We start from the raw sequence: 20,842 nt of genomic DNA, 5'->3' as shown, positions 1-20,842 counted from the left end.
CAACATTGGGGGGAGGCACAACTTCCTCTGTAGTAATCCAAGAGATGAAATGATCAAACTGGTGAACTGCTTCTTTCGTTTCCCCTGCAGGCTGTGGGGAGTGTGTGGAGGTGACTGTACCACAAGATCCAGTCATGCAGCGGAGAGGTTCGAGTGTGGAGCTGCCATGTCATTACAAAACGTCTGTCGACAAAAACTTTGTGCTTGAATGGAGGTTTGCCCCCGGTTCAACTCCTCCAGACCAAGGGAAACAGGTGAAGGGGTTGGGGGCCATGGTGTGACTCATAACAAAAGTTGCGTAAGGAGAATGTGTTGATCTCAACCAACCGAACCTCGGAGTTAAAAAAAAATGGAGGGGGAAGAGGACATTCTGCTTAAACTATGGGCTTCCTATTGTCCTACTGCTTTCTTCCAGGGAAAATCACTCTTTAGTGCTCAATCGGAGCAAATAGCAATTTGGGTTTTCTCCTGATTGCCATTTGCTCTGATTTAGCACTAAAGGGAGGGTTTTCCCAGAGGAGGGAGATAGGCAAAAAGCAAACTGTGCCTTGGAACCGTGCCTACAAATTGGAGGTCAAGCAGAAAACTGTGGATGAACCCTTTGTCTGAAATTTGTTGAGGTTGCAACCTTACACACTCTAGGGAGTAAGGCCCGCTGACAACAGTGGGACTAACTTCTGAGTACACATTCACAGGGTTAAGACTGTAAAGAACTAGAGCTATAAACAGAAACTGCTAAAATTACCCAGCTCCCAAAAGGTTTGCCTGGATAAGATTCAAGAGATTTCTCAGATGCCTAAGTTCAGAGTCAGGCTCTTCTCAACAGGAAGACAAGCTACATTCAGCAGATGAGATGGGAAGTTCTAGCATTGGAGTCAGTCTCTAACTCCAAGAGGTGGTTCTCTGGGCAAACTTCTAGAGTAGCAACAGCGTTTTCACAGCAGGTGTAATGATGTGATCTGCTAGAGCTGTATTTATTTGTGAGTTGTTGTAAGTTTCAGGATGGTGGTGGTGATAGGTTAAAAAAAAAAAAAGGTAAAGGACCCCTGAACGGTTAAGTCCAGTCTAAGACAACTGTGGGGTTGCGGCGCTCATCTCGCTTTCAGGCCGAGGGAGCCAGAGTTTGTCCACAGACAGCTTTCTGGGACATGTGGCCAGCATGACTAAACCACTTCTGGTGCAACAGAACACTGTGACGGAAACCAGAGTGCACGGAAACACCTTCCTGCCGCAGTGGTACCTATTTATCTGCTTGCACTGGTGTGCTTTCGAACTGCTAGGTTGGCAGGAGCTGGGACAGAGCAACAGGAGCTCACCCTGTTGCAGGGATTCAAAGCACTGATCTTCCAATAGGCAAGCCCAAGAGGCTCAGTGGTTTAGACCACAGCACCACCCACGTCCCAGTGGTGATAGAGGGCCAGTGTAGCCTTGGCTGGTACATGATCCATCCCTTTGGAAGGATAGGCAGAGGCATCAACTGGTCCAAGGTCACCCAGTGCCCCTCATGACTGATCAGGGATTTGACCACAGGTGTCCCCAGCTGAAGTCCAACACGCTAACCATGACTCTGCCCTTTGTTAGCTCACTATTTTAGAAGCATCACATGATCGTTATAGAACGGGTATTAGGTTGTGTAGTGATGCTCTTTGGGGTTATATCCAGGGCTTGTTCACACATTACATTGAATGCAAACATAAGCTGTCCCTACGTGTGAAAGTGTCTACACTAGTTTGTTTCTACAGCTCGGCTATTGTGTATGCAGGTAGACACAACTGTACTCTCATTGAATGCATACAGCTTTAAACAGTCATGGCATTCCCCCAAAGGATTCTGGGAGCTGTAGTCTGTTAGGGGTGTTGGGAGTTGTTAGGGGCTCCTTATTTTCCAAGTGGTTGAACAACTACTACTACTACTACTACTACTACTACTTATTTATACCCTGCCCATCTGGCTGGGTTTCCCCATCACTCTGGGCAGCTCCCAACAGGATATTAAAAACACAATAAAACATCAAACATTAAAAACTTCCCTAAACAGACCTGCCTTCATATGTCTTCAGATAGTTGTTTATTTCCTTGACATCTGATGGGAGGGCATTCCACAGGGTGGGCACCACTACCAAGAAGGCCCTCTGCCTGGTTCCCTGTAACTTCACTTCTCACAGTAATAATAATAATAATAATAATAATAATAATAATAATAATAATAATAATTTACTATTTATACGCCGCTTATCTGGCTGGGTTTCCCCAGCCACTCTGGGCGGCTTCCAAAAAAAATATTAAAATACTGTACTACATCAAACATTAAAAGCTTCCCTAAACAGGGCTGCCTTCAGATGTCTTCTAAAAGTCTGGTAGTTGTTGTTCTCTTTGACATCTGGTGGGAGGGCGTTCCACAGGGAGGGTGCCACTACCACAGGGAGGGAACCACTAGAAGGCTCTTGAAGCTGGACCTCAGTGTCTGGGCTGAACGATGTGGGTGGAGACTCTCCTCCAGGTATACTGGGCCAAGGCCATTTAGGGCTTTAAAGGTCAGCACCAACACTTTGAATTGTGCTCGGAAACGTACTGGGAGCCAATGTAGGTCTTTCAGGTCTGGTGTTATATGGTCTTGGCGGCCACTCCCAGTCAGCAGTCAAGATGCCACATTCTGGATTAGTTGTAGTTTCCAGGTCACTAAATCCATCCTCACAGGGAACTCTGGGGATTGTAGCTCTGGGAGGGGTATCAGGGTCTCCTAGCAACTTTCAGAACCCTTAGCAAATGACGGTTCCCAACATTCTTTAGGGTGCCACAACTGTTTTACTGGTATAAGAAATGTCTGTTAGGATATTTCCGTTCCACCTTAAAAGGGAGCAGGCTTTGTGAGTCTGCGTATTTCCTGTTCACAGGATGTTTGTGTTTGCTATTGCTTTCGTTTATCTCTCTGTGTCGTAGACACTAAAGCAGGCAGTCATGTTTTTCTGTGTTCTGATCAACGCTGAATAAACTTGTAAATAATGCTCTCCTGAGTGCGACTTTGGCTGTGCATTATCTGCTGATAGAGTGTGCATGAGCTCTGGAATGTGGCAAGATATTTTCTAGAAACTCATGTCGCTAATTGCTGATACTACGTGCCTACGGGAGATCGATGGATCATCCGGCAGACGGCTTGGGGGCCATGATGGACTTTATCTCCCTGGCAGTATCCCAACAATGTCTGGCGCAGATGTGGCCTAGGCCATAATCTGACATAGCTGCCTATGCATAATATCCACTATATGTATCTACTTGAAGTTAGTCCCATTGATCTTGATGGTGTCTTTCCTTCAAGTAACCTCATGGGTTTATCAATGGATTAGGGATACACCCAGGTAACTCTGAAGAGGTGCCTGTATCCAGCGGAGCCTCCCTTCTCTCTACAGATTCTCTACTTCACAAATAATAAGCTGTACAAACCAGGCTCCCAGAGTGAACGGCTAAGCCTCCTTCAAGATCTTCCCACGTTGGGTGATGCTTCCATCCAGCTGACTGACTTGCACGCATCCGATGCCGGCACCTATATCTGCGAGGTGAACAATCCCCCAGACTTCTATGGAACTAGCGTTGGGCTCGTCCAGCTCACAGTTTTAAGTAAGTCCCATTTCCCTTTTAACATTGATGAAATATACTCAGAGTTGAGAGTGGATTTCATGCTCTTTATTCAGCTCATAGTGGTGAGGAGGAATGAAAGTTCCCCCAGAATGTCTGCTTTATATACATTATTTACACAATGGGCCCCACGTGATTGGCTAATTCTGGGATTCTCCTGTAGGCCAATCAGGTTGCGGATTCGCTTCCACCTGGAGCTGGATTGGGTGGCTCCTGTGGACCAATCAGACTGCTGCATTCTGGGTCCTATTGTTCTAGGACCAGTCAGACTGCTGCATTCTGAATCCTATTGTTCTAGGACCAATCAGACTGCTGCATTTTGGATCCTATTCAACTCAGTACATAACAATTGAATAGAAGAGATGCAGTCCTGCACAGTGGCGTAGCATGGGTTGTCAGCACCCGGGGCAAGGCAAGTAATTTGCGCCCCCTAACCCCTAACATGCTGCCGCTGCCAGCTTCTTCTTGCTGCTGCCTGGTCTGGTCTGGTGTGGTTCTCTCCCGCGCTCAGCGCTGCGCTGGGCGGCCGCTGCACTGTCCCTCCCCCAGATAGTCCCTTGCTCTCTCTCCGCACCGCAGGCCTGGCACCCACCCCCTCCACAGTGGGCGGTGACCCAGCGGCTCGGATCGGATTCGCACAGCCAGCACTGCAGTGAGAGAGAGAGAGTGAGCCAGGTAGGGGCAGAGAGCTGCGAGTGCGAGCGCGCCCCCCCAGATGTTGCGCCCGGTGCGGCCGGTCCCCCCTGCACCCCCACGCTACGCCACTGGTCCTGCAGCCAGGCTGAAAGCAGGCCAAACATTTTGTCTCCGATTCCTCAGAGGGCAGGGTGGGGAATGGGTTTAAGTTGGGTTTAAGTTAACCCACTCGGTTGAATGGGTTTAAGTTGCAGGCAGGGAGAACTTGGTTATGTATAAGGAGAAATGTATTCAGTTTAAGAGCAGTTCGCCAAGGGAACCAGTTACCTAGAAGGACGACGGTTCTTAATCTCCAGAGGACATCTTCAAGCAGAATCTGGACAAACATCTGTTGGGCATGCTCTCGCCCTTGGACTTCATGAAGTTAGCAGGGAATTGTACCAGACAGATGACAAGCCCCCTTTCAGATCTATGACTCTATGGCTGCTTAGACACCATACATTTAAAGCACATTCTCTCCCCGTCCCCGAACCATGGAAACACCCCCTCAGAGTGTGTTGGGTTTCCATGGGAAGGGGTACATCTGAAAGCCCCCAGTCCCTTTCTCCCTGCGTGCAAATAGCCAAGAATGCACAATTGTTCAGTTTAACATTTATTGCAGGGATACATCACATGCTTTCCCCTACTGTTTAAAGTGGTATGATACTGCTTTAAACGTATAGTGCGGATGGGGGCCCAGGAGCATGCCTTCAAGGGGGCTTTGTCCGTTTTGAACCACTTCCTTTTTTATATGATATTTTTATTAAATTCTCAACAAAAATAACCAAAGTAAAAGACACACAATAATAAATACAATAACAACCACAAACAAAGAAAAATATACACAAAAACAATGTCAAATCCATAAAATAGGATTTTCTGAATCCCATGTCTTCCTCCCCCCCCCCCCCCAATCCCTGGTTCCTTAAATTTTCTTTTCAATTGCATATCATTTCGACTCCAAATTATTGTTGTTGTTGTTTAGTCATTTAGTCGTGTCCAACTCTTCGTGACCCCATGGAACAGAGCACGCCAGGCACTCCTGTCTTCCACTGCCTCTTGCAGTTTGGTTAGACTCATGTTTGTAGCTTTGAGAACACTGTCCAACCATCTCGTCCTCTGTCGTCCCCTTCTCCTTGTGCCCTCCATCTTTCCCAACATCAGGGTCTTTTCCAGGGAGTCTTCTCTTCTCATGAGGTGGCCAAAGTATTGGAGCCTCAGCTTCACGATCTGTCCTTCCAGTGCGCACTCAGGGCTGATTTTCTTCAGAATGGATAGGTTTGATCTTCTTGCAGTCCATGGGACTCTCAAGAGTCTCCTCCAGCACCATAATTCAAAAGCATCAATTCTTCGGTGATCAGCCTTCTTTATGGTCCAGCTCTCACTTCCATACATCACTACTGGGAAAACCATAGCTTTAACTATACGGACCTTTGTTGGCATTATTATTATTATTATTATTATTATTATTATTATTATTATAGCTCAAATTTCCTGTCCTATTTCTAAAATTACAAGTGTTCTTAAAATCCTGCCAATGTATTAATTAACCTGTTTACAATACTTTTGTATATACAAAATGAACATTTCCTATTCTTTTTTAAATTTCTCGTCCTCTTGATTTCTGAGCTTTCCAGATGGTTTCGCCATTTCAGCATAGTCCATTAACTTGGTTTGCCAATTTTCTTTAGTTGGGACTGCTTCCTCTTTATGACTTATGTCTGATATATCTCTGTAAAATTTAAATTTGAAAAACCAAATAAATAAATTTAAAGGCAAACTCTACAATTCTATGATTCTATGTGTCCTGGCACTGAATTATCTCCCCCCTCCTCCAACAGTGCCCCCATCTACTCCAGTGTGCAAAGGGACCACCTCTGTTTCCGTGGGTTCGGATGCCCGCCTGACCTGCAATTCTTCCGAAGGTGTGCCTTCACCAACTTATTCCTGGACACGGCTGGATACCAAGACTCCGCTACCTCTGTCCAATATGGTGCAGGGTAAGTGAATAACTGCTCTCTTCAGATACATTACTATTAAGGAACACTTTGGAAAAGGAAAACTGCATTGGTGCAATTTTCATTCTTACCAACAGGGTAATGCAAATAGATGTGTATGGACACGGGTGGCGCTGTGGTCTAAACCACTGAGCCTCTTGGGCTTGCTGATTAGAAAATCAGCGGTTCAAATGCCCACAATGGGGTGAGCTTCTGTTGTTCAGTCCCAGCTCCTGCCAACCCAGCAGTTCAAAACCACACTAGTGCGAGTAAATAAACAGGTACCACTGCGGCAGGAAGGTAAACAGCATATCTTCTTGCACCAGGTCATTGAGGACCATTTGCTTTTTAAAATTTTCCCATATATACAGAACTCCCTGTGTGCCTTCTGCAGACCTTCCAACGGTCCCTATTTTCCAGGAATGGTCACTGATTTACAGAAGTCATCCCAGTTTCTGATTCAATCCCAGAATGTCCCACTTTTTTCTTAGGACGTCCCTATTTTCACCAGAAAAGTGTTGAAGGGTGTGGAGTTTTCCGACCACCATGCCATCTGGAGGCAGCCTTGCATAGGTTTTAAAAAATGTTTTGTTATGTTTTTATATATGTTGGAAGCTGCCCAGAGTGGCTGCAGCAACCCAGTAAGATGTGTGGGGTATAAACAGTAAAATTAGTATTATGGAATAGAACACCTCTATTTTCATCGGAGAAATGTTGGAGGGTATGCTTTTGGACTGTTATCTACAGGTTTCCCCCTCTGCTTCAATAATATTTCATTATGTTCCTATCATTTTATGTAATTGTATTTTGTATAACACTGGTCAACAACAAATTTGTTGTCTGCATTTTTTCAGTTGATTTAGGACGAATCTGATGCGCTGAATCCAAAAATCACATTGGTTTTGCTCAATCAGGTCAGGTTTTTGAGCTATGGCCACATGTCTTTTTTTACGTTTTTGTTCACATGTACGCTTGTGTGGAGCATTTTAGAAGAAGTTGGTGGGGGTAAAATGCCATGTTGAATAATTGTTTTGATTGGAAATATTATTTTAATGACAAGAAGTATTCAGGTGCGATAGTTCTGGGTGATTATGTCGAAAAGGGATCAGTTTGAAGTAATAAAACCTCGAAATCTTCCATAAATTGGTGCGGCAAAGCATAAAGTTGGGGGATCAAAACTAAGTTATTGGGGCAGCCACCCCACGAAGTATCCTGATCTTCAATCAGCACGTCGTCCTGTAGCTCATTGTGATGAAATTCCAGTGCCTATCTTCAGAGAACTTCCTGACATTAGTGACGAAGATGCCTCCAGTGTTGAAGGACATGAAGAAGAAGAAGTGGTTCTTGAAGATGATGCTCCACATCCATTTTCCCAAAAGGAGTTGAATGATCTAGTTCGCAACCTCAGCTTGTCAAAGGACTCTGCCGAACTGTTGGCATCCAGATTGAAGGAAAAAAACCTCCTCTCTGACAGTGCTCGCATCAGCTTCTTCCACAACAGGCATCAAGAGTACCTCCGTTTTTTCTCGGAAGAGAAGGACTTGGTGTACTGTGCAGATATTGCGCAGCTTCTGCTCAAGCTTGGAGTGCCACAGTACGAACCCAAAGATTGGAGACTGTTCATTGACAGCAGCAAGCGATCACTGAAATGTGTTCTGTTACACAACGGCAACCAGTTTGCCTCTATACCCCTGGCTCACTCGAGTACACTGAAGGAGAACTATGAAGCGGTGAAGTATGTGCTGGAGAAAATTGGTTATGTTCAGCATAAGTGGTTTATTTGTGTTGACCTGAAGATGGTGAACTTTTTGTTGGGACAACAGTCTGGCTTCACCAAGTACCCATGTTTTCTGTGCATGTGGGATAGTAGGGACCGTGCTCAGCATTACACGAAGAAGGACTGGCCTGTGCGGGAGGAATTGGTGCCTTGCAAAAAAAGGAATGTCATCAATGACCCTCTGGTGGACAGAGACAGAATACTCTTCCCACCGCTGCACATCAAGCTCGGCTTAATCAAGCAGTTCACCAAGGCTCTGGACAAGGATGGTGACTGCTTCACTTACTTGTGCCAGGCTTTTCCAGGATTGACCATGGAGAAGTTGAAAGCTGGCATCTTTGACGGTCCTCAGATCCGTCAGCTCATCAGAGATCCAGAATTTGGAAACTCAATGAACGAAGTGGAACTGGAAGCGTGGAAGGCATTTGTTCTGGTAGTGAAGAACTTTCTTGGCAACAATAAGGCCAGAAACTACGCAGAGCTTGTCAACAACATGCTGACTGCTTTCAGAAACCTGGGCTGCAACATGAGCGTCAAGATGCACTACCTATTTTCACATATGGACCGGTTTCCTGAGAACCTGGGTTCAATGAGTGACGAGCAGGGGGAGAGATTCCATCAGGACATGAAAGAGATGGAGACCAGGTATCAGGGTCACTGGGACGCAGTCATGATGGCTGACTACTGTTGGACTCTGAAGAGAGACCTCCCTGCTGCTGAGCATTCCTAGAGTTCCAAGAAATGGAAGTTCAAGCCCTGAAGTTTGAAAAATGGTGAAGCAACATGCAATTTATGTGTACTTACCTTTATCAATGCCCACCATTCAGTTTACAGTAAACCTGACCTGATGGAGAGAAACGGATGCCATTTCCTGATTCAGCAGTGCAAAAATACCCGAAATCAGTTGTAGAAATCTAGACAACATTCAAAAAGTAAAAAATTGTTGCCCAGTGAAAAAAAATAAAAATAAAGCATGTTTTGCAAAACAAAATATTTAAAAAGCTACCTTCTTACTGGTAGGACAGGGTGGGGAGCCACAGGAAGGAAACAAGGTCGGAAGGGGGCCATGGTCGGGAAAAGGTTGGGAAACACTGATCGAATGGGGTGCCACGTTGAATTCCTCCAAACGAACTGGGTCCAGCAATATATATTTTTAAAATCGTTTTTTATTTGGTACCTTGGTTCTCAAACAACTTGGAACCCAAACACTGCAAACCCGGAAGTAAGTGTTCCAGTTTGCGAACTTTCTTCGGAAGCCAAACATGCTCCATTTGAGTGCCACACCTCTGTTTTGAGTGTTACGCTGAGGTCTGTCTGTTTTTACTATTTATTTTGCGTTTTTGTTTTTGCGGCTTTTTTGTTTTGTTTCTGTGACTGTGTGGAACCCAGTTCAGCTACTGATTGATTGATTGTGTGACTGCAGTATATTGTTTATTGCTTTCATTTTATGGATCAGTGGTCTCATCAGATAGTAAAATTCATGTTAAATTGCTGTTTTAGGGGTTGTTTTTAAAAGTCTGGAATGGATTAATCCATTTTTCATTATTTTCTATGGGAAAGCATGCCTTGGTTTTGGAACACTTTGAATTTGAAACCGACTTCCAGAATGGATTAAGTTTGAGAACCAAGGTACCGCTGCTCAAGTTTATAACAAAATCAAGTACTTATCCATATAGAGAGATTTCTCTGAATCTCAACACACACACACACCGCCAATCCCCTCCATGGATCCTATTGTCAATGTTTTCAACTGCAAATTATTTCATAATCTATATTTCAAATCTAACCTTGTTGTCCATAGTATTTGTTACATTACAAGTGAGATTAAAATCCTGCTAATCTTTTCATCTGCTTACAGGGTCCAGCAATTAATAGGCAGGCTGTGCCGTTCTTTTGAGATTGGGCAAATTGACCCTAAACTTCACTTTTTCCTTCTTTCCTCCCGACAGATGACAAAACAGGGAATCTGTGGCTGAGAAACATCTCACTCGCATTCTCTGGGACGTATCAATGTCTTTCCTCCAACGAGTTTGGACAACAGAAATGCGAGCTCACCATTCATGTGACAGGTGAGGACAGGTGTCTAGCTTTGTGTTTACCTGCTTGAGTGCCTGGCTGTTGTCATGAGTTTGGCCACCTCAGTAAGCCTTAAAAAAAATTTTTTTAGACAAAGTAATAACAATAAATAAATAAGAATAAAAATGTGCAGCCCACCACCAAGACCATTCCATTGTAACTATCCAACCTTCCAAAATTTCAACACTTCTTGCGATGGTTTGACCCCTTTCCATTTTAACAGTACAAATTCTACAAATATCCTCCATAACTCCTCAAAGTCATTCCTCCTGCATATTCCCCATCTTACCTTAATGGCACATGTTATTTGATCATTAATAGCTATATTCCACACACCTCAGTAAGCCAAAGTGAGATACAGTCAAACCTCAGTTGTCGAATGTAATCCATTCTGGAAGCCCATTTGGCTTCTGAGATGTTCGACAGCCGAGGTGCTGCTTCTGTTTGGTTGCAAGCTGTAATAAATATTGGGGTTGCTCGTGCGTAAGTTGCCGCCACTCCTGCTAGGTTGCCTTGTTAAACCTTTTCTGTCTGGACAGCCCTTCACTTCGTGGCTGTTTCAGTCGCTAGCAGAATCCGTCAGTGGGCGTTTCTTAAACCTTTTCCAGCATAAAAGCTGTTTGATGCCAAGTCTCCTCCTACTCTCCCTGTGCGGAAGTCTTCTGCGCAGGGAGGGTGTGGGTAGCGGAGGACCCGTACTCTCCCCGCTGGTCTCCGGCGAGGAGTCCTGGAGCCCCCTCGCCGATTCCCCCATCTCCCTGGTGTTACGCTGATTTCCTTCCCCAGCCCTTCTCCAGCATCGCTTGGGAGCCTTGCCTCCACCTCTGGCTCCAATGTCAGTTCCCTGACACAAGCAGTACTTTTTCTATTAAAAATGGTTAGGGGTACTCTAATTTTCCTACTTATATTGAAATAATGCCCCTCAATGAGGCCAAAATTAGAGTCACAAAATGTTTAGGGGTATGCGTATCCCTGCGTACCCCCAGGAAAAAAGCAATGGTCGCAATAGCTTCCTGCACTCAAATGGAAGCCACATTGGATGTTTGGCTTCTGAAAAACATTCAAAACCCAGAGTATTACACACAGTATTTACTTCTGGATTTTCGGCATTCGCGAGCCAAAACGATCCAAAATGGAGACGTTCGGGAACCGAGGTTTGACTGTATCACATAGTGGTGATTGAGAAACTGGGTGGGTGATTAAGGACATAAAAAGGTCCTTAATGACCTGGAATCTCTCTCCAGCCTTGGGAGTGTGGGACCTATCAAAATTTGGGGGAGGGGGTTGGAACTAGCTAAAAAGACAGACAAAGACATTGGACTACCTGAGGCGAAGGGTAACAGGAAGCCCTCTGCATGCCACTAACAGAAACCAACTGGGCTGGCTGCTGAATCTTAGATCAATATGGGCAACAGGATAGCACCCCTTTAGGGAACGACATCAGAGGGAACTGCCAGGAGGCTACTGCTTCTTCTTCTTCTTTTTTTATTTTTTTATTTTCAGTTTGTAGGAATGTCATTTACATTCAGATATAATCAATTTTATACATGTATAGGATTCGCTGAATTCTTGGACCTCCCTCTGCTCCCCCATGGTTTCCATCTTATAATATTTATAAAAATAAAAAAAATCCAATTTTATCCATACAATTATTGCATGACAAGTGTTATGTCAATCCTGCTAACATTTCTAAATGTTTACTCCCTTCTTCAAGGTAATCTGTACAAAGTTTCCATTCTTTGTTAAACTTCTTGTCTTCTTGGTTTCTGGTTTTCCTGGTCAGTTTTGCCATTCTGGCATAGTCCATCATCTTGATTATACATTCTTCTCTGGTTGGAAACTTATCTTCCTTCCATCTCTGGGCAAATAGCATCCTCACAGCTGTCCAGGAGGCTACTGCTTCAGCCCCTAGCATCTGATGCCTGAGGCTGTTGCCTCACTTTGCCTATTAACAGAGCCAGCCTGCGTTGGGGGTGGCACATGGCCATATAATGGCATGTAACTTCTGATAGCCATATCCTTCTTATTTGGAATATTTGGGATCACAGGGAGCTGCCTCATACTGAGTCACAACATTGGTCCACCTAGCTTATTGTTGTCTATGCTGAGTGACAGCAGCTGTCCAGGGTTTCAGGCAGAGCTATCTCCTAGTCCTATCCAGGGATGCCGGGAATTGAACTGGGAACCTTTTGCATGGAAAGCAGAGGCCCCATCACTGAGCTATGGCTATCCCTGCTGCAACACCAGCACAGCCTAGGAGAGACATGAGGGATGCATGCTACCTTTGAGAAAGATAAATCCACTCGTGCTGTTTGACAATATAGACCTCACTTGTAAAAAGTCCTCCCTCTCTATTTCAGGCAAATCTTCATGAGCTTGCAGTGCCATCTAGTGACCAACATGTATCTGCATTTATTTATTTATTGAAATGCGATTTTTTTCCAACTGTGTCCCAGTATAGTAAGAATCTGGGCTTGAGCCAAAGTACAAGATGGGTCTTGTCTCTGTCTCCACCTACCAGTATATTGCAGGATGTGGTTGAGAGAAAAAGAGAAATAGTATACTGTACTCCAGCATTAATGTTCCCAGGTGTGCTGGGGGTAGAGATGAGCAAATCTATCAGTTTAACTTTCCCTGGTTTTCATTTTCTGTTTTGAAGTTCAGTTCTTCACATTTCCTTTTTTAAAATAATGTTTATTGAGTTTTTGATAATTTTATACATATAAAACACAACCATTTCAAACAATAAAATACAGGGGTTCATTTGCACCTTCGAACCTCCTTCCCTCCCTCCAGGGGTTCCATATTCAAGATTAAATTTTCTGCATCTTTTACCATTATCCATCTATTATATAACCATAATTACCATAAATAATTCCACATTACAAGTGTCCTTACATCCCTGCCAAAGATTTTAACTGTTTACAGTGGTCTTTTAAATAAATTTCAAATTTAATCCAGTCTTTAGAAAATACTTGTACTTTCTGGTTTCGGAACTTCCCCGTCAGTTTCACCATCTCCACATATTCCATCAGTTTCATCTGCCATTCTTCTTTCATTGGTACTTCTCCTTCCTTCCATCTCTGGGCTAGTAGTGTTCTCGCTGCCATTGTTGCATACAGTTCTTCACATTTCCACACCACCTTTTTCTAAGTCCTGATGAAAACTCACCCAAAAATTCTCATAATTTTGTGTGTAATTTGTCTATGCAATTTTGCCTAACGTATAAGTTTTCGCAAAGCAACTTCCCCTGATAGAATTCATTTTTGCATGTTGTTTTTCAGTAATAGATACATTCTTATGCACACCTTATCCCGGTAGATGAATTTTTGTATGCATTACATAGCTGTATCACTGCATTGCAAAATTTGGAGAAGTGAGAATTTTGAAGGATGCTCCGAGTTTGGCTGCCATATTGTTTCTGAATGTACAAATTAGGCAGATTCACCTTGAAATGTGAACTAAATCCCATTTCTCCCCCATCCCTAGGGTGAGGCTGAGAGAATATGACTTAATGGCAGTGCTCCAAGACAGTTCACTGCAGGTTGGAAGCATATCTAAGGCTGAGGGTGGCTTACAACATCCCTGCTATGTTACTTTTATATTATGGAAGAAGGAGCTGAAATTGAGAGAGTGAATGGCAACCAACAGCCCTGCAATGCGATCTGGGTTTATAGACATGTGCCAGAAAGTGGAGATAAGGAGTCATTTGCTGCTTCTCTTAATGTAACAAAAATGTCTTGGGCTGGGACTGCAAAGAGATCTGTTTTCCTTCAACAACAACAACTTCTTCTTCTTCTTCTTCTTCTTCTTCTTCTTCTTCTTCTTCTTCTTCTTCTATCACTCATAGCCAAGTAAGATTGACTTCCATGAACACGGTTTAAACAGTGAGTCTGTAAGTGACTGTGGAGGCCAATTCTGGACCCACGCGTCCTTCCACAGTGGGGACATTGGTTTTGGGGCAGGAATTGATTGCGGTGAGGGTTTGCCAAACGTGCCTTCCTCTTAGCTTGTTTCTCCCTTTCGTCTTGAGTTCGAGCGTCTTCAAAGTTCATGACACCTTTGGTAAAGGCTGTTCTGCAACTGGAGCACTCATAGGCCAGTGATTCCCAGTTGTTGGTGTTTATGCTACATTTTTTTAGATTTGCCTTGAGAGTGTCTTTAAACCTCTTTTGTTGATCGCCAGCATTACGCCTTCCATTTTTAAGTTCAGATTAGAGTAGTTGCTTTGAAAGACGATCATCAGGCATCCGCACAACATGACCAGTCCAAAGAAGTTGATGTTGAAGAATCATTGCTTCAACACTGGTGATCTTTGTTTCTTCCAGTACACTGGTATTAGTTCGCCTGTCTTCCCAAGTGATGTGTAAAATTAAGAAATTATACATGATATCTCACATGACGAGCATGAGATCACAGCCTTGCATCTGTGTTAATTAATCCTAGACCTTTCACTTCCTGACACTAGAAAACGGTGGTGGGGAACCTGTAGCCTTCCAAATATTTGAACCCTTGGCAGGTCAGGTTTGGCTTGTGGGCCAGAGATTCCTCACCTCTGCTCTAGTAGGCAGTAGGAGAACTAATGTCTGGAAATGACAGGGAAGCAGATTTTGTCTAAACATTGGGAGAAACGTCCTCACAGCAAGAGCTGTTTGACAGTGGAGCAGACAGACTGCCTTGGGAAGCAGCAGACTCTCATTCGCTGGAGGTATTTAAGCAGATCCTGGGTGGGCATCTGTTAGATATGCTGCAGTTGTGTTCTGCAATGTGGTCTAAACCCCTGGGCCTCTTGGGGTTGCCGATCAGAAGGTTGGCGGTTCGAATCCTCACGAATGGGTGAGCTCCCGTTGCTCTGCCCCAGCTCCTGCCAACCTAGCAGTTCGAAAGCACACCACTGTGAGTAGATAAATAAGTACTGCTGTGACGGGAAGGTAAACGGTGTTTCTGTGTGCTCTGGCTTCCATCACGGTGTTATGTTGCACCAGAAGCTGTTTAGTCATGCTGGCCACATGACCCAGAAAGCTGTCTGTGGACAAATGCCGGCTCCCTTGGCCTGAAAGTAAGTTGAGCGCCGCAACCCCATAGTCCCCTTTGACTGGACTTAACCATCCAGGGGTCCTTTACCTTTTTACCTTTTCTACCTCTGCATTACAGATCCTGCACTGCAGAGGGAGAAGGACCTCAGGTGCCTTGCAAACACTTTTAATGAATCTGAATCCTCATCTCATGCCTAAATGTGCATTGAAATAAAGAACAAATTCAAAACAGGATAGCTAAAATAATAGCTAGAGTGCATTAGAGGATCCTTTGTTGTTGTTTTTTTAAATAATATTTATTGCTTTTAAAAGTTACAAAGAAGTAAAAAAGAAAGAGAAAAAACAAAAAGAATGAAAGAAAAGAAGGAGAAAAACAATACAATATATAAACCATACAAACCCACCCCAAGCCCACTAAACTAAACACATAAACAAAGCAAAACAAAAACAGTTTAAAAACATCCCTCCTTTTCCATACTCTGTCCTTCATTCCCTTGTTTCCTTGACTTCCTCACACCTCCCTTCTTGTATCCCGCTTCTAATATTTGTTTCAGCAAATTCTTTCCATCTTTCTCTATTTTCTGTCATATTATGAATAACATATTCTTTAACTTTATTTCCCATTAACGGTTAATTACTTATATACACCCATCTTCTTATAGCATTTCTGCTAAATCCATAAAATATCATTCCACCGTTTTTCAGACAGTCATTACTTTAACAAAATTTCTAAATAAACACTTTAAATTTTCCATTAATCTTCCACTATCTCCTCTCCCTGGCTTCGGATTCTGCCAGTCCTTTCCGTCAGTTCCATATAATCCATCATCCTGGTGCTCTAGTATCCGAGGCTCTTAAATCTCTTCCAAGTCCTTTCTGCAGGTCTTCTTCATATTCTTTGATGCTCAGGAGCAAATCTCGGGAAAACTCCAGCCTAGCAATACTTTTGTTCCTTCTGGACAGTTCAGCCAAATTTCCAAAGTTAAAAGTAAAGTCCATAGAGTGTTTCGAAGCGTATTTCAGGATTCCTCCAATTCTAGCGACCCCCAAAACTTCAAACTCCTCCAAGCCCAGGTCCATGTCCCAAAAGTCAGTCAATCCCTGGATAGAGGGTTCTTTCCAACTTTCCTTCTTCAATCTAAGCCGGGATCCTAGCCACGAAATTTGACTTTTGCTAGATTCAGTCATGAAAGACCTCAATTTATAATCCTCGATTTGCTTCTGAGAAATTAAGGATCCCGCTTGTACTACTTTTGGTTTCACATCATCATCGGCTTTCTCCTTTTTCTCCACCATTTGTTCAACCAAGATGTGTTCTTGTACCAGATCCTGAGTTGTTTCTGTATTAACACTCACTTTTTGATTCAAATTAATCACGTTCTGTTCCAAGTTGTCAATTTTAGAGATCGTGTCATCTGTCTTTTTATGAAGCTGTTCCAGTGAGTAGTTTATCTTGTATAATACCGTAACAATGGCTTCTCCTATCAACATTTTGTGTGATCCAAGGTCAGACTCTATTTTTCAGAATCTTATCTTGCAGCTGAAGCTCTCCCTGTTACACTCCTGTAACAGTTTCACATGCTCCCTCTAGAGGGAAACAGTCACCATTTGTATCAATTCTTTCAAAACAACTCAAGCAGGTAACAATAGTTTCAATTTTCAGTTACTTCTCCTCCATTTTTAAACGCAGAAGAGGACAATGGAGACAGTACCTTTCTTATTTTAGCTAGCTGTCAAATCCGTTCTGTCAATAAACATTCCCTGAACGTCATCTGGCAGCCCTTTTCCAGGTTCAGAGCAGTGGCGATTTAATTTGAACTCTCTTCTGCAGGCACACTAAATCCAAAAGTTCCCCTCTCTTCTCCTGCTTCCAAGAGGGGTTATATGTTCTTATCCGGTAGGAAATTAATCCGTTATCAAAAGCTTTCAAAGACTTTAGCTTGTAACGTCTTTGCTTCAATCTATTTACAAAACGGGAGGCGGACTTCCTGTTTAGAGCCTTCCCACTTCAGCGCCAAATTAAAGTGTTTCAAAGTCCAATTTTCCGTTCTACTCACGGGATAGTCGTTTAAAATCCAATTGTCACAGGAAAAGTCAGCGCTCTCCGGCAACAGCAATGCGGCTTCACTCCGTGAAAGAAGCAGTCGATTCAAAGCACCGCGCCGCTCACCCCACGTCGCTCCGGATCCCCAAAACAGGGTTTCCCCGCGAGTAGGGGGGGCGCAAATGGTGCCAGCCGAATCCCAGGTTCACAGGCTTCTTCCACCTGTGATTTCTATGGGTCTCCGCCTTCACCGTGGCGGTCAGACCCTGCTTTTCACAGAGCAAATTCCTCCCGGTCGGAGGAATTCAGCCATTGCTGGAGGCGCCTCCCCGGAAGTCTCCTAGAGTGCATTAGAGGATCCTTTGAAGGTAGTCAGGCAATCTGGAGACAGATAAAGTCACCTTTAAAATGAAGTCAGGTCTTTCCAACAACTTTCTCCTGGCCTGCCTGCCTGCCTATCTGCCTATCTTTTGCACCTCTCGCTGTCAGCTTTCAACAGTTCCTACTGAAATAACACTTTCCCACCTATTCACCAGATAAATCCCTGAGCTAAATCTGCTTCACCGAATCTCTGTTTTGACACCCCAACGATGTTGCTGTTAATTCTTCAAGAGAATTCTGGGCTCAGAGCCAGTTCTCATCAATGCCCAGGGCATAATAGGCATTTGATCATATTTCTAGGGATATGAATTGTTGCAGCTGTGCTGAAGGTTGTCATTAAAGTTAATTTACGCTGGCTTGAAGTTACGTCTTTAGGGAATTCATTGTAAGAACTTTCTCCATGAGAAGGTGCTTTAAAAAAACCAAACCTGTGCCAGCTGTGGAGTCATGACCCATTTGCTTCGCACATTACAGCTGCCTCTCCTTGGATTAATGCTGCTTATGTGCAGGATCTCACCTTTCCCTATGCACACACCTTGTACACAGGAAAATGTGATCCTGTACATGGGGAAATGTGATATTTCCTCCAAAATGCACATCTATTGATACTGAAGCTGAGGCTCCAATACTTTGGCCACCTCATGAGAAGAAAAGACTCCCTGCAAAAGACCCTAATGTTGGGAAAGATGGAGGGCACAAGGAGAAGGGGACGACAGAGGACGAGATGGTTGGACAGTGTTCTCGAAGCTACCAGCATGAGTTTGACCAGACTGCGGGAGGCAGTGGAAGACAGGAGTGCCTGGCGTGCTCTGGTCCAGGGGGTCACGAAGAGTCGGACACGACTAAACGACTAAACAACAACAATTGCTACCAACAGAAACATGGCTATGTGAACGCCATAGAAAGGTACATATTGGTCATTGTCCATGGCGTCATGAACACCAAGTAACCAAGCTCTGTCCACCATGCCTGTGCCATTTTGTGAAATTGTTTTCAGAGGTGCTTTGTTTGGGCTTTAAAGGTCAGCACCAACACCTTGAATTGTGCTTGGAGACGTACCCAGGAGCCAATGTAGGTCTTTCAGGACCAGTGTTATATGATCTCTGCAGCCACTCCCAGAATCCCTGCTCTCCTTCGTCTCTCATTCTGCTGCAGCCTGAGATATCCACAAACAACTCTGGGAACAGGAGAAAAGAGTTCTGGGTGACTGAGTGTGATTCTCAGTTAGATTGGAAGCATATTTTTGGCATACAAATAAATAAATACCAGTGTTATTTTCTTTTAAATTAAGCATTGCTGGTACTCACTGATTGGTACCAGCGAGATATCTGGCCCATTTGTGCTCTGACAGCTTTCCAGAATGTGCCGGGCTTTGATTGCCGCCTCAACGACTCACATCCCGTTTTTCTGACTTGCTTCCTACTCAGGTCAGGTCCTTTCATTTAATTAGCTCTCATTTCCGTGGGCAGATTCCCCCCCCCCCCACTCGCTGGCTTCGCTTCTTGGCTGAACGGCGACTTAGAAGCAGAAATTGGACGGCATCTGGGAACGATTGAAGGATAAAAACACCGAGCGTACATGCAGAGGGGTTTGAGGGTGCGGAGAGGATGGTGGCAGAAAAATGAGATATTAATTGAAGGCAAGGAACTGGTTTGGTTTAGGAAGATAGGAAGCTGCCTTCTACTGAGTCAGCCCTGTGGTCCATCAAGCTCAGTACTGTCTACACTGGCTGGCAACAGCTCACCAGGCTTTGAGGCAGAGAGTTCTCCAAGTCCTAGCTGGAGACGCCAGGGATCGAACGTGAGACCTTTGGCATGCAAAGCAGATGCTCTACCCTGGGCTACAGCCCTTCCCCAGAAAGTGAAAATGAATCATGGGGGGAAGCTGGAGAAAGGGCTCAAGATATAATTAAAAAATGATACGAGAGACTTCTTAGGACTTGGAAGAGCCTCAAGAGATAAAGTGGAATTGGAAAACGAGTGAGGTCCCAGCTAAAGAAGAATGGCAACTTAAGCTGACGGAATATGCACAGCTTGCAGAGTTAACATACAGTGGTACCTTGGGTTACAGACGCTTCAGGTTACAGATGCTTCAGGTTACAGACGCTTCAGGTTACAGACTCCGCTAACCCAGAAATAGTACCTCGAGTTAAGAACTTTGCTTCACGGTGAGAACAGAAATTATGCGGCCGCAGTGGGAGGCCCCATTAGCTAAAGTGGTACCTCAGGTTAAGAACAGTTTCAGGTTAAGAATGGACCTCCAGAACGAATTAAGTTCTTAACCCGAGGTACCACTGTATAGAATAAGAGAGCAAAAGAACATATGTTTAGAGGGGACTGGAAAACGTTTATTGAATATATGGGGGGAAATTGTGTACACCTGAAAACGTTGGCAGGATTAAGATAAATTCAACAGAGTGGCTAGGGAAACCCAGCCAGATGGGCAGGCTATAAACAAATTATTATTATTATTATTATTATTATTAATCAGTTTTAATGGCTGCAATAATGGAATACTGAATGGTTTAGTTTTTGTGAACTATGCAGGGATTTATGATATGTAAAATGAGCCATGGAAAGAGAAGAAGAGAAGTCGCTGATATTTTAAGGATGTTTAAATGAGCATTTTAAATTGTAAAACAGAAAATTTAATAAAAATGAGAGAGAGAGAGAGAGAGAGAGAGAGAGAGAGAGAGAGAGAGAGAGAGAGAAGCAGTCAGTGATGGGCTATACAGAACAAAGTGAAATGTGAGTAAATAAATGCATATCATATCCTGAAAGAAACAGCTTCACTTCAGTTTCCAAAAAGATTTCAAGGTTACCTGGCTGTTTCCTATGAAGCAGGTAGCAGCATCCACGGAGGGAGGAAATTTAAACTGGGAAAATGGTTTAGGATTAACACCCTCCTTCCCTGCACTACAGCCCTGATCAAATTCTCCCACAATCGCTACTGCATTTGCTTTTAACTTTAAAAGTCAGGAGATGAGGTCCATCCTTCCCTAAGTCACATCTTGTTGGGGCCCACCTTCTATATCTTTCCGATGCATTTAAACATATTCTCTGTTTGGGATCTGTGTGGGACCTTCTTTCCAAAATATGTGCAGGTTAGATAGGTAGGTAATAATTTTATTTGTGAAGCTATAAGCCGTGATGAAACAGGAAGAGCATTCAACGGCCAACGAGGCGGTTTCTGCACGTGCCGCAGAGGGAATCGAAGGATAGAGG

At 43.9% G+C, this 20,842-nt stretch overlaps 2 protein-coding genes across 2 annotated transcripts in view; one reads left to right on the top strand and one right to left on the bottom strand.

Moving 5' to 3' along the window:
* PANX3 (pannexin 3) overlaps window positions 1-20,842 on the bottom strand; it is a 200,557-nt gene that overhangs the window by 51,817 nt on the left and 127,898 nt on the right. The window lies entirely within an intron of this gene.
* VSIG2 (V-set and immunoglobulin domain containing 2) overlaps window positions 1-20,842 on the top strand; it is a 28,902-nt gene that overhangs the window by 3,540 nt on the left and 4,520 nt on the right. Inside the window, exons 2-5 of the mRNA XM_080982592.1 lie at window positions 91-254; window positions 3,407-3,614; window positions 6,149-6,307; window positions 10,031-10,150. Coding sequence (XP_080838718.1) covers window positions 91-254; window positions 3,407-3,614; window positions 6,149-6,307; window positions 10,031-10,150 — 651 coding nt within the window. The remainder of the gene's footprint in view (window positions 1-90; window positions 255-3,406; window positions 3,615-6,148; window positions 6,308-10,030; window positions 10,151-20,842) is intronic.

The sequence above is a fragment of the Podarcis pityusensis genome (assembly GCF_964106645.2).
Source record: "Podarcis pityusensis genome assembly, chromosome: 15".
NCBI classification, from domain to species: Eukaryota; Metazoa; Chordata; class Lepidosauria; order Squamata; family Lacertidae; genus Podarcis; species Podarcis pityusensis.
Note: the sequence above shows the minus strand (reverse complement) of the source record. Positions and strands in the feature narration are given on the sequence as shown.